The 14714-nt window shown below is 48.1% G+C and overlaps 1 protein-coding gene across 3 annotated transcripts in view; it reads right to left on the bottom strand.

The window, feature by feature from the left end:
- The window catches only part of LOC126548096 (synaptotagmin-15-like), a 176723-nt gene that overhangs the window by 47550 nt on the left and 114459 nt on the right, over nucleotides 1-14714 (bottom strand). For 2 of the 3 annotated variants that reach the window (XM_055063567.2, XM_050196204.3), the window contains exon 3: nucleotides 7164-7394. The exons of the other annotated variant lie outside the window; for it this stretch is intronic. In XM_055063567.2, the coding sequence (XP_054919542.1) occupies nucleotides 7164-7394 (231 nt within the window). The remainder of the gene's footprint in view (nucleotides 1-7163; nucleotides 7395-14714) is intronic. 3 annotated transcript variants of the gene reach the window in all.

Raw genomic sequence — 14714 nt, forward strand, 5'->3', positions numbered from 1 at the left:
AGCCCCACGCGAACCACGCTTATTCGCAAGAGTAGAAAGGTCATCTTCAGCCAACGGTTATATTGCGCGTGCAACTAGCGTTGAAGCAGTATGAGAACAGCTCGCGCCTGCATCAACAGGAAACAGGGCCTAAAACTTCCACGTAAGAGCGTTTCCTCATTGGCCCACCCGCCATGCATGATAGCGACCGGCGTGATAACGAGACGATCGGAGACGGCGTTTATGGACGAAAGAAAAAGAAAAGAAAAGCTTCGTAAATACGGACACAGATTAACTAGGCGTGAAAATTGTATGCGGATTGCCGTTTTCGAAGGCTTTAGCAGGCTCCCGTGCATTGGGGGCACGTCAAAGATTCCCTGGTGGTCAAAATTAATCCAGAGCACCCCCCCCCCCACGTAAAACCCCATAATTCATGCATTCATTCATTCAGTTTTAGCAGACGGAATACACGCGGAACATAATTCTTAGCCATGCATCTCTCTTAAGCACCTTTTCTAAAACAGTGTTCACGGAAGAAGACATTCTGGAGTCTTAATGTAGAAATTTGGCCGCTCAGACAGAAAGCAACGGAAGAAAAAAATACAGGCTAGTAGTGGCACATGTCACGAGAGTGCCAGTGCCAGGCTCTATCACATCGGCAGTGAGTGACTGGAAGCTACGCACCGACAGATATACCTAATATTGACACTGGATACATCGGCAGTTGATAAGAATGGCATACAGAATTTCGAAAACAGTTGTCATCTACTTTCTCAATGTTTGCCGACAACAGCCGAATAATCTGACAGATATGTAATATTTCATATACGGAACCCAGATAACGCGACTCTCAGGCGACTCCTAGCAGAAAGGCGCCGACTGCTTGGAGCGCCTAGGTCGGTCACAGCGTGTAAGCCTGTTACCTTGATGTGGCACTGTCCATCGCAAATCACAAGATTCGTTTCTTTTGTTCTCCGTCTCTGTTTGTCCTGGCCGCGAAGCAGCAGCAGTGACCATTAAAAATGAACTGCGACTGTTACCGTCGCTGTCCCCTTCAATACGTGGTAAACGTAAGGCTGCGGTGAATTCAAGTCGGTGAACTACAGCCCGCTTATGACCGAACTCTTGCCACCGCATACACAAGTCTCAGCACCAGCTACGTTGTTTGCGCGTGCCCTTGCGGCAGTACCTTTCGAAAAATTTAGAACTGCCGTCCAGCTGACTGCTTTATGTAATGACAATACTCCCTTTCGTGAAACTTCCGGCACCTTGTGTTAAAAATATTGCAAATTACAATTACAAGCATCCGTTGCTTATTAAGACAACCGTTATCTTTTATGAGAAGCCATGAGACACGTTTACAGGTACTTCCGGATTCACGTAGTTTTATCATTGACATGGCGGTGGAACCATCTTTTTTTAAGGTTCTGTATGCTGAGCACGAGGTCACGGGTCTCATTCCTGCCGCGGCGACCGAGTTCTGATAAAGGGACGGAATGCAAAAAAAAAAAAAAAACGCTCGCGCACCGAGCTTCGAGTGGGCGTTAAGGACCCCTGATTGCCTAAAATGTGTGCGTTGGCCTATATGCGTGCCGTCATATTAGCTCATGTTATCTGAAGATGCCTAAATTAATCCGGAGCGCCCCTCCATTACGACGAACCTCTTAGACCCTCTGTTGCTTTGGGACGTCAAATCCAGCAGAGCCACATTTCCCTCAGCACGTTTCGCGTCCAGTTCGGTGAGGAAGAAGGGTCTCGTGGGAACAGAACGAGAAAAACAGCGAAAGCGGTGTCATCAGCCTTGTTGTGCGTGCATGCTTGCACGTGCTTGTGCTTGCACCCACGCAGCAGCAAAACATGCAAATGATAGCACCGTAATTACAACGTGACAAAAAATGCTAATGCTGATGGTGCGCATTACAACATGTAACGGTCATGGGGTGTGACGTACTGCTGAAGTTATTCAAGCAGTGTCATTCTTGCATTAACCTTGGTCGAAGCAGAGATGAGGCTAAATTTAGGTGACAAAAGTACTCTCTAAGCCACCCAGAGAGACGCATGCGGTGCACGGGACACAGGCTACGCGAGGCGCAGGCTCATGTCACTACCACCGGTGCGCCACCGTTCTTATCACGAACTTAATTAATTAGCTTCGCTTACCAGCACACTGGCATAGTCTATTCCGACAAGAGGCAAACTTTCCGTACAATCATGTGCCTCACCTTCGGGCAAAACCATGAGTATTCATAGCCGTGCCGCAATGATCTCTTCCAAAAGTAGAAAGAAAGAAACACGCCCATCCTTTTCGATAAGTGTGACTCCCACGTGGGATGCGAAATGTGCAATGAATATCATGCAGCATACGTGCAGGTGCTGTGCGCGGCGCCGCGTTTGTCTGCAGTTTCAAAACAGCAATTAAAAAAAAGTACAAGGGGAAATGCTGGATGAATTCGTTTGGAGTGCGTGACGTGGCTCGAGAATTGAACTGTGCGTGCACGCATACCCACCGCAGGCACTGCTTTTGCGCTTCGCCGAGCCTTTCCAAGCCGGGTGCACAGATGTGCATGAAAAGGCGGCCGCGGGAGCGTGGGGAGCGGCAAAAGCCGTGTTGAACCCAAAACTGATAGGTGCGTGTTTGGTCAGGATTACTAGAACTGTGCAAATAGAGAAAAAAAAATATACAGACACGTTAGAGGTTTTCAGGAGCCATTCAGATTAGAAAATGAGGAGGAGCAAATAAAGAAAGCAAGTACACCGTGTTTACCTTTGTCATAAAGCTTAGGGTAAAACGTCCAGTAACTAAGACAGAGGAGGCCCTTGCTCTCAGAGGGCGCCAGTGACGATATGAAATTTAAAAGAAAAGGAAGTACAAGAGCCGGCTGTGCGCCCCCATGCAGGACCTATAAACAATCTATCTCTAACACCGTGTCTTAATATTAATAGATTTGTATATTTTCATAAGTCACCATTTCTGGTGGTAAAATTATTAATCTGGCAGAAACATTGCTCTTGACGCTTGCTGCGCTAAATACAAGAAAGTTTGTCTGCTTCAGTTTTTTCGTCTATGCTCAACACATTCATATCCTGTTTAATTTATTGCGTAAATAAAACCGACCAACCGACCTTTCCGCTCCGTTCCGTTCGGTTTTACAGGTCAGTTGCTGAACTAACACAAAAATAATAAGTTTCCTGTTGGTGAGTTTTCGTTGTTTTCAGGATGAGAAAAATGTACGCACTGCAAAGCGAGTGAGGGTTCCAGTAATAAGAAATGGCAAAAATAAAATGGCACTTTTTCGCTTTTCGGAACGGCTGCACTGGCAGCTACACTGGTAGCTACTCACACTGTATATGAAGTCTGACCTCTATACACCTAACTCCCCTGCCTGCGATGATTCTGTGAACAATGCAGTGATGGCTGGCCGCTTAATAGCGCCGGTCGCTCACAAGCGCCATGCGGGAACTGCAGCAGGAAGCCGTGCAAGCAGGTGTCGTTGTGATTTGCGATGCTCCAAGCAGAATGACGACATAATAATATTAGGCAAAATAATAACCTTCTAGAAACACAGCCCTGAAATGAATGAAAGAAAGTAGTTGACCGGTGCGCTGCGTTCCTGCGCGAAATGTTCAAGCGAGCACCATTATGCAGATGACTTGCTTCGCACAGCGACAACAGTTTCTCTCTGCCGAGATCTCGGTAAGCTGCGCACCTCGAATATCAAGAAACGGCACGTTAAACGAAAACACGACAAGCTCTCCGTCTAATGCAGACGGCGTGAACGTCGGCAGCCTATGCCTACAGTCGAAGCAAGAAGATTGCGGCACGTACCACTTCCGCTTGACCTTTCCCCTTGACCCCTGTTCAGTGGCTCCGCGGCAGTGCGAGACGGGTGCGCTTGACACGCGAGGCGCGCGTGCTATCGGTCAGAACAAAAGCGACAAACGTTAAAGGAAAGGGGAAAAAGAAGAAAACGAGAAATTATACATACAAAGAATATTTCTGTTGCAGAAATGGGCCAGGAGTGTCCATATAATCGCAATAAAAAGTTGCGTGGAGCTCCACAAATAACTGGCGGTGGCCACGGGCTATGTTTCACGCATATATCGGAGATATGTTGTGTCACTGGTATCGTTATAGACTGATCAGTTATGTTTCCCCTTTTTTTAAGTTTTTGTTCTTTTACTGACAACAGTTACGAGTCTACAAAATGTGCCGATCACGTTCGTTAATCACGCTTTGGTTCAGGCCCCGGCATGGGATTAAATGTGCGACCTAGGATTCATAACGCTTTTCCGAGCTGAGCATTCTAACCACGATCACTGTGCGCAAGCCATTGGGCGCTGACAAATGTCCCTGCATTTCACGCCGTGCAGCTGTCTGTGAGGTTCACGTGTCCGTGAAGCAAAAGCCCAAAAGGAAGAAGAAAAATGCGGCCGATATAAAGGTGAATTAAGTAAATGATAACGTTGAATACTCTAAACGTATCCATAAGTCGGGGTCTCATATCTGCTGTTCGCGAGTAATTGAATCCAAGGAACTTAAGCCACTGGTGTGTGGGTATATTTTTTTTTTTACCCAAGAGCACAAAGGAAGCTAAACACTTATAAAAACAACCCAAAACAGATAGAGTTTTATAGCGTTTAATTTATTTGCACATTGGAGACACTGAAAAATCCCAATATCAATCAAGGTAACGTTTGAAGAGTCGTAGTACATATTTTACGAAACCAGAGCTTCAGAAACCCAATATTGTTCTTGAGCGTCCATCAATTCGGCTCACTCTGTGATTTGGTGTTGAACCGAACGTGATGTTTCGCTTCTTACAAGTTCGTCTAATACTGCACTTTTTCATCGAATGTGATACTGTGACTAAACGCAGGGGATTAATTTCGCTGCAAAGCGTCCGCTGCAAACATAGGCGTAAATTCTCTAATACAACAACTTCAGCTAGCACAACGACGAAGAAGAAAGGAAGGGTGGAGAGAGGCACGTTTTATAAGGCGTGGGGGAAGTGTATGTGGTGTAATAGATACACCGCGGGAAATTAGCAATGCATTGCTAATTGCGATTTTGAGTGCCAAACATTGAGTCATTTAAGAACAATCAGGTGCAGTAAGGTGAAACTTCGTAGAAAGAAAGTGTGAATTTGCAGAAACAATCTGCAGAAATTTCATAGCTGTAGATGCGTAGGAGGCGCCGTAAGAAAATGTCAAATGTATGCTAACTAGGGCTGTTGTCGATTCTTGACGCGGGATTAAAACGTCGGCCGTTTGCGAAATGTTCGTGCATATTTAAATTCAACTTCGCAGTCATAAAACGTTGTTTACGAGAATGTGCTGAATAAATTTCTGAGCTACATATATGCTATTGGGGTTGCTGTAGAAAATTTTGACATTGACCTCGGAGCTATGATAGCAATACATTAAGCAGCCAATAAAATTTTAGGATTGTTGCTGTAAGTAAAAGGCTTAAATTTTACTTTGACCTTTGTGCTATCTTGAGCACGTTAACTGCAAAGTAGTCGCATGTTCAACGCCTCCGGTGTCTGTGTTGTCCGTGTTCCGTGAAGGTGCACTGAAGTTGCGCTGAAGCTGTACCGCACCCTCCTGTGTTCCGCGAGGGTGGCCACTGCAGTTAGCATTGTACCAACTGATGCTGCAAGGCACGTTTCGTTTTGCAGCTTGGCGACTGCCAAGTCCCACCTGGCGTAGGGTGGTGTCATTAATAAAAGCCAGCCGTCAAAGCCAATTTAGAGCGATAAATGTTAGCACGTATGGCCGGCCTGCTTTCAGAAACGTATGCTCAAGATATGTCGCATCTAAGCAGCGGCCTTAAGCATAACCGCACCTCTGAGTGCACAGTTATCACCACTACATCGCCGGAACGGTGTGCTCCGGAGTTTACTAGCGCAATGTAACAAATGCCGGTGGTTCGAAGCAACTTTATAGCAAGCGCGCACTGAAACATGCCAGGAAGGCACTCTAGACCTCTTCAAAGGACCTCCAAATCCAAAGCGAACGCTCGATCGAGGGAGGATGATGAACCCTGTCGAAACAGCAGGTTAAATCCATGTGCATCCAACTGCAAGGCTACATCACACTTCGTGCTTTAAACGGGGACCAACGCCCGCACGTATGCAGCTGCGGCTCTCTTTCGAAAAACACACGAGCACCGTGTTTTTGATTCCTAGCAGCTGGGGTAGTATTATCATGCTAGTTAGTCGAACGTGCGCAGAAGGCTTCCTTTAGTTCACCAAGTTCGTTCGAAATGCAAACGAAGTAGAGTGCAGTTGCCTAGCTCAAAGCTGTTCAGTTATTTTTATGGAATGGCGAGAAAGTATGTTCAGTCAATGCAGCGGCGAACACTGAGGCGCCCTGCAGCTGGATTCTGCTAAAAAATAGTGTTCTTTGCTTCTAGAACACTGTCTTGTAGAATATAAAAGGCAGCATACAAATTAATTTTCAAAATGTTGTCTTTCAACGCTTTCGATAAGCGGCGGTTGATAAAGTAAATGCAGGTCGGGGGAGAACGGAAATCATTCGCCAGCGAAAAGCAGGCTTTCTGTTCCTGCTTACATAGACAACCTGAATATCTGGCCCGCGGTAAACGCTGTCGCTGTCACGAAGGGTGAAGCAAACTGACGGCGTGATGCTGCGGCGCGGCCGTACACTTCCCAACCCACGGTGCGGCCCCGCTATACCCAAAGCAGTAAATATATATCTTTGAGACTAGAGAAAGTAGTTTTTAAGATAAGCAGGTCAGGGTCTGCTATGTAGCGTAGGATTAACGAACCGCCTCAAACGAGCAGAAGCACTTTTCTCGCCACTTGCGCGTCATTCGCCTCCAGCAGCCACTTTAAACCCACAAATGTGGAGGAAGCTCTAACAGCGCCCTCAGCAGCCGTCCGTTTCGCGCAGACATACGTTGTTCGGCTCCCTGCAGGACACATATTGGAGGTACTTGAATGCATTTAACTTACTCTCGGCTGGAAAAGACATGGAATAACGTGGCTGCTCGAACACAGTTTCTCGGAAGCCGCCTTGTCGAACCAACAAGCGTCCCATCCTCGCCAACTATACTCGTAGAAGCGTCGTGTGCGCCTCTCTATATTTCACAGTCGCCCCTTTCGAGCCGTGAGCAACGTTTCGTCCGAACCAATGGCCCTTCGAGAGCAGGCGGGGCTCACCCGACGTTGCAACCCTTGGGCATTAGGTTTCCGACGAGGCCCTCGGCCGAAGGGGAGCAGAAGGAGTTCCAGCGGACAAAGCCCGGCCGCGCCAGAGGCTGTACCGGCTCGGCCACGGTCAGCTGGGCTGGCTGCACGTCGAACGACTCGGGCGTCAGCAGCGGTGGCCCCGGGCCCAGGGCGAGCCCGCCGGACTTGGTCGGCAGCACGCCGGCCAGAGGCTGCGACAGCCTGCACGGACGACGCCAGCGCTACGGTTAAGCCCTGCTCTGCTTAGCCCCGCGAAAGTGTGCGTGTGTGTTTTCAGGTTTAATTTTTCTAAACATTAACTTAATTCCTACATAGAGGTCAGCCTCGGGGAAGGAGACGCGGCGACTTATAATCCAAGAAGGTGTGCGCTTGTACACGTTTACGCCACGCACACAAACGAGCCCGCAAGTAAACACTCATAAATCAATAAAACTTACAGTCGATAGAATACATTCATCAGGACATCGGCTACACGCGGAGCATTACAGAAGTTGTCAAGTTGAATAGCATGCAATGAATGAACAAAATTGGGGGAAAATACAAAACTTGCATACATGTATTCTTTTATGTGGCGTTCATGCACACTTTCTTGTGTTGCGCATTTATCGAGTTCGATGTGGAAGGGCGCAATGTTAGAAATAAGATGCCCTCAGATCTGACTGGTTAATGTCGATGATGCTACTGACATGTCTCGGATGCGCGCTGTTGCACGCCGCAACGGCTATAATAGTTGCTCGCTGCGATGCCTTGTGCGCGCAATGGAAAACGAGCGGGCACAGTGCCATGAACACATCAAGCAGCATTTGTGCGCTAAGTGAATCACACTCGTTGCCTACACTACCGACAAACCCGCCGCGGTCGCTTAGTGGCTATGGTGCTGGGCTGCTGAGCACGAGGTCGCGGGATCGAATCCCGGCTACGGCGGCCGCATTTCGATGGGGGCGAAATGCGAAAACACCCGTGTACCTAGATTTAGGTGCACGTTCAAGAACCCCTGTGGTCCAAATTATTCCGGAGTCCCCACTACGGCGCGCCTCATCATCAAATCGTGGTTTTGGTACGTAAAACCCTATAACGTAACGTACAATAGCGACATATCGTTTACTTCTCTCCATGGACCCTTCCCTCTGTGGGAGCAAGATACTTGCCAGGACGTGAAGTCATGCTGGATTACGTGTACCCCAGGTCACGTGTGTCCAGACTGTACTGAGGATTGAATCGCCACCGCACTCTGCCATTTGTTTGCTTCTGCAACATGCAGAATTTACAAATTGCACATGATCAAGAGTGCAGTACTATCTCTAGAGTCTTCCAAAGCGACAGACGCGGAAAGAGCGGCCTTTCAAATATAGACAGCCACCCAAGATGTTAATAAAATAACATGTGCGCGTTTTATTTCTCTATAGTTGCGGTCAGCCCGTGCGCTCTGTCGGCTGAAAAAGTAAACAGGGTTGCCCAGCTATCATTCATCGCGTTTTCAAAAAAAAAATACGCGCCTCTGGCCGGTTCTCAATGGCATCTCCTCTGATCTTGCTGCAGTGACCTCTGGAGTTCCTCAAGGCTCTCTCGTGGGGCCCCTCTTATTTTTATTATACATAAATGATATCACCAGCGGTATTACGTCATCTTTCAGAATGTTTGCAGACGACTGCGTAGTATATAGGGTTATTGATAGTGACTGTGATTTTTATGCACTTCAGAGTGATTTAGATAAACTTTCAACTTGGTGTGCGAAATGGGAAATGTCACTTAACGTTTCAAAATGTTTAACATCACCTTTACAAGGAAACATTAATACAAGACATACGAGTACAAATTAAATAGCGCTACTCTAAGCAGGGTTACGGAATGTAAATACTTGGGAGTTTGGTTTACCTCGGATTTAAAGTGGAACAGGCATGTAGAGGAGGTAAGAAGGAAGGCGGCACGAAAGTTGGGCTTCCTCCGTCGAAATTTTGGCCGATTACCTAGTAAATTGAAAGAACGGCTGTGTTTTACTCACGTACGTTCGGTACTTGAGTACGCTTGTATCTGCTGGGATCCTTATACGTGTCAGTTAGTCGATTTACTTGAAAAAATTCAAGATAGGGCGGTTCGATTTGTTCTTGGGAATTACGACAAAAACCTCAGTATTACCGAAGGCAAGCGCAGACTTCATTGGCAAGATCTAAAGGACAGAAGAAAGGGCCTCAGACTCAAATTTTTTCACAGTGTTTAAAATTCTAAAATAGGCATTGACAGGAACAAATATATTACGTTACCATCGTATATTTCACGTAGAAGAGACCATGCCTTGAAACTCCATGAATTTCCTTTTAAAGGTGACACCTTGCGTTATGAATTTTTTTATAGGACCACAAGGGAGTGGAGTGCTCTCCCGTCAAATATTGTTGGTATACAATGTAATGAAAAGTTTTACCGCGCTTTGTGTGTTGAAATGAGTGTCAATTGATGTAGATATGTATGTACCCCCCTGCTGTAATTCCTTCCAAGGCGATGTGGGTACTCAATAAATAAATAAATGAATAAATAAATAAATAAATAAATGAATAAATAAATAAATAAATAAATAAATAAATAAATAAATAAATAAGGATAACCGAGTGAATAGTGTTCACATTCGAGTAGAGCAGCCGCTGCTATAACTTTAAAAAAATTATGTGGTTTTACGAGCCAAAACCCCAATATGATTATGAAGCACGCCCTAGCGGGGGACTCCGGAAATCTGAACCACCCGGGTTTATTTAACGTGCACCTAAATCTAAGTACGCAAGTGTTTTCGCCCCTATTGAAATGCGGCCGCGCGGCCGGGATTCGATCCCGCGACTTCGTGCTTAGCATGCCATAGCCACTAAGCAACCGCGGTGGGTTACTATAATATGGATGCATCAAATGGCCCATTCAGCAAGAAATCCGGCGTCTGTAGCAGTGAAAGGGCAACTCCCATTGGCAGCGACGCCACGTGACGCGCGCGCCTCGACGGCGACGCGACGCCGCGGGGTCAGACGGAAAGTGCGCCTCGAGCAAGGCGCCTCGAGCGGCCAATCGCGCGGCTATTTTGCGCGCATTTGCGGGCTTGTTTCACGCTCGGAAAAATACTTTTATGTAGCACGTGTTGAGCGACGGAAAGATGTATCGGGAGTTTTTCACGTCGCTTTACAATTTTCTCATTAACAGTTTTCATCTAATTATAATATTTACAAGTTGATTAATTAAGACTAATTACGTAATGAGACAGAATGCAAAAAATAATCCGAGTATCTCCAAGCAACGGCAAACAACATTACCTTGGTTCTGTCCAGCTACGTGGCATTTGCATATAATTAAGTCTTGGTGCATGATATTTGGGACACCGCCATATTGCCGCCACAAGGTCCCATTCAAGTTGCGCGCCCTTCCTACTGGACACTGTGCACGCCGTACCGTGGTGTCGTTAAGCAACAACAGGCAGCGATCTTCGTGACACAGGGGTTTCAAGGCACCGACGGCGGCCTCGGCGTACTCGGTTCCGCGTTCTTCGGACTTGTTGACAGTGCGGCTTTCCACGGCATCTACTTTCGACCTGACCAACCCAAACGCGGTCACCGTCACCTCATGCGTACTTCGACAGCAAGTTGTAAGTTCTACGCCCTTTTCACATTGTGATTTCAACGCCGCCTTCACTATAAACGTGATCATCAGAGTTGGGCCTAGCGTTAGGTCTAACGCTAGGCCTAACCTTGGCCTTGGCCGCTCGACGTGACACCGTCGTCATGGGGCCACCATCGCAAGTCGACGCATCCTTAGAACGCATGGAAATTGACGTTCTGAAAAGCAAGGCCGCGCAAAGAGAAGATGACCCCAGCGTCTCTTGTGTTGACCAGCCGCAAGCTAAGCAAGCGAAACTCGCCCCAGGCGCGGACGCAGCCGAGACGCAGGCAGCCAGCGCCGGAGCAGCGTTGGCCAGAGACACCACGGAGGCACCCGAGACGCAAGTAGCAAACGGCAGCGAGACCCCAGACGCAGCCGAGACGCAGGCAGTCAATGCGACCCAATGGCAAACTGTACCAGGCAAGCGGCAGGCTATTAAGGAGCGGAAGGCAGAAAACTTCAAGTACCTTAAAGAATTACCATACCATGTAGTAGTCATTAGGCCCACGGAGAGGCGCAACATTTCGTCATTTCCCCGCGCTACGCTAGCCACTGCACTGAACAAACTTGCGGTTGACGCACATTTAGCTAAGCTAGCGGTCTACAAACCTGACAGCAGAAGCAACACGATCACGGCTATTGTGAAAGAACAGCAGCATGCTGTGAACATTTCGAGGCAAGTCAAGACGCTATGCGACCCGAAGTGGGGTACTGTCAATGTCACTAGCTACATGGCACCTCCAAAGAACACCGTGCGGTTTGTAATACACCAGGTTGAGCCTGGTAGCACCAACCGGGATCTCATGGAAAACATTTTTTCCCCGCATGGCACAGTTCTTGCAGCGAGGATGTTAGGCAAAACCAGCACAGCCCTCGTCACGTTAGAGGCACCTAGCATTCCGCAAAGGGTCTATTATTATAACTGCCCGCTCAAGACCCACCCATTCAAGAACAGGCCAGTATTATGCCTTTCTTGTCACAAAAGTGGCCACATGCAAACATTTTGTCCAAACAAACCGGTGTGTTCCCAGTGTGCAGTCGACCATGACCAAGACACCCAGTGCGGAGTGCCTTTTTGTGTCAGATGCCAAGAAGAAGGCCATATGGCAACAAGCCCCACGTGTCCGTACAGAGCATCCCAGGCGCCTTCGCCTCGATCAGTACGGTCAAGAAGCCCAACGCGACGATATGAGGCCACTAGACGTAATACCAAAAGGTCAGTCACCCCAGCAATGCACAGACAGGAATCGAAGTCACCAGCACCACAACAGGAAGCAAGCGGTCAATCCAAGCACCATCCACACAAAACACCGAGTAGGCACCGCAGCCCGTCAAGTCAACCGAAGCAACCTCGCCAGTCACTATCTAAGCTTGACCAAGCTATAGCCAAAGCGCAAGCCGATCTAGAGAAGGCACGGTCCTTGATGATTACGACACAACGTGCTTTCAACGAGTTACTAGAAGAAAAGAAAAAAGTCGAAAGCGCAGAGAAGTTTCAGAAGGCATCAGCTAGATTCTGGGCCGAAAACCCCCTGACCAGCCCTTCTACTCCTCCAATGCCGGATAAGACCTCTGCTCCTCCAAACCCATCCCCACAAAAGGTATGCCCGCCGCCCAGATCGCAGTCGGCATACGAAAAACCCGATATGCTTGCGAACGAAAGGATTACGGCAGCATTGGCGGATATCGGGAAAAGACTTGACGCCCAAGAGGAGAAGCAAGCCGAACAGACCAACGTAACTACCCAACTGGCCACAATCATGACGAAACTGTGTGCACTAGGCACGATTAGCAACCAGCTCAGCCAAGTTCGCATAGAACAGCAGAGGCTCCGCCTTGAGCAAGATTACATATTACAGCGACTGGACGCCCTAGAAAACAAGCAGCCACCCCCAACCAAGCACATCTCCGCCGGAAAGCAAAGGTCGGCCCCCTACCAACAGCATAAATATGGCGCCTGTTTCCCCCGAAGATACACCGGACATCCTGTAGTGGAATTGTCGAGGTCTTCAAGCCTGTGCAACAGAATTGAATCTTCTATTCGAGCGTATAGGTTATCCAAGCATTCTTCTGCTGCAGGAGACCAAGGGAACATCTCCGGGTCTTCATCACTACAAAGTTATGTTTTCTCCCAGCATCACGCATGCTCATTGTGGACAGGAGAAAATACAAGCACAAGCCGCCATTTTTGTACATAAAGACACACCGCATGCGCAGCTGGACATCGCCACCTTCTGCACACCACATCAAGAAATTGTGGCAGCGAGAATACGCTACAACAACAAGCATGTAGTCATCGCTAGCGTATACTACAGACCATCGGCAAAATCACAGGATACAAATTATGATTGGTTATGGCAGCTGAAACACGCCTACCCAAGGGATGCCATTGTGGTAGGTGGGGACTTCAATGCGCCGCATGAAACATGGGGCTACCGAAACTCAAGCTCAAACGGAACAAGACTTAATGCAGCCACGGAAAAGGCAGGGCTTTTGTTGGCCAATGATATCGACTATCCCGCGCGACGCGGTATGCAACCTGGGCAACGTGACACGATTCCAGACCTGACCTGGCACTCTGGAAACATCATTAAGGATTGGCGGTGCGGCCATGAGACAATGGGTAGTGATCATTACCCAATTTGGATTGAGCTGAACTCGACTCTCAGAAAACGAAGACGCACTACTCAAACAGTCAATTGGCAAAAGTTCAGAGGGGCCCTCGATGAACATCTAGAGGAACTTCCTGTTGAGGACCTCCTGCGCAGGGCCAAAGAACAAGCCACCACTTCCACACTGGTGACAACAGATGTCCCCACACCAGATACCCACCTCCTCAATCTCTGGGAGAGCAGGAAGCAGGCAGAGCAAGAATACCTATTATCAAGAAAGGATTATAAAAAATTGCTGACTTTGCGCAAGAGAACAGCAGAGGCGAGACGATACGCTAAGCAGCTCACCCGGGAGAGATGGCTAGACTTCTGTAGCACTCTGTCACACCGTTCCGGTACAGGGCGCTTGTGGCGCACCTTCCGAGCTATGAATGGTCAAAAGAAGACTAGGAATAACATAGAGAACATCCTGATCCGCACCGGTCAGACCGTCGATGAACTAGAGCATGAGGCAGCATACACCTTCTTCCCGCAGCCCGTTCATTTGCCACCATACGATATCTACACTCCTCTGCCGTCTGAGAACTCCGACGGCATCAATGCTCCATTCAGCCTGTTTGAGTTGGAGCTAACCCTTTCGCAAGTGAAGCGGAACAGTGCCCCAGGAAAAGACGGGATCTCCTGGAGCATGCTCCGCAACGCAGACACAAATACTAAGCGCAAGCTCCTAGGCTTGATAAACAAGCATTGGCAAGATGGCTCCCTTCCTAAGCACTGGAAGCATTCCGTTGTCATACCTATACCGAAACCTGGCAAGCAACCGACGCAACTCGACAATATGCGACCAGTCTCACTTACTCCGACCATTTGTAAGTTAATGGAAAAGATGGTTACTACACGCTTCTCCCACCACCTCGAAGAGTGTGGGTACTTCCACCCCTTCCAGACTGGATTCCGGCCGCAGTTGGGCACACAGGATAGCCTCTATCTTCTGCATACCACCATCAACCGCGAGAGGAAATTTTGCAGAGGACGACCAGACATTCTAGTAGCAGTTGACTTGAAGAAAGCTTTTGATACCATTGGCCACCCTGCTATTATAAAAGCAGTCGAAAGCACTCGAGCAGGCACCAGAATTGTAAACTTCGTGAAAGCATTCTTAAAAGACAGGACATACGAATTTCAGCTATCTCCCGGTCATCTAGCCAGGCACTTCACCAACTCTGTAGGAGTCCCACAGGGGTCAGCCATCTCCCCTACACTCTTTAATGTCGTCATG

Source organism: Dermacentor andersoni, chromosome 1, assembly GCF_023375885.2.
Source record: "Dermacentor andersoni chromosome 1, qqDerAnde1_hic_scaffold, whole genome shotgun sequence".
Taxonomy (NCBI): domain Eukaryota; kingdom Metazoa; phylum Arthropoda; class Arachnida; order Ixodida; family Ixodidae; genus Dermacentor; species Dermacentor andersoni.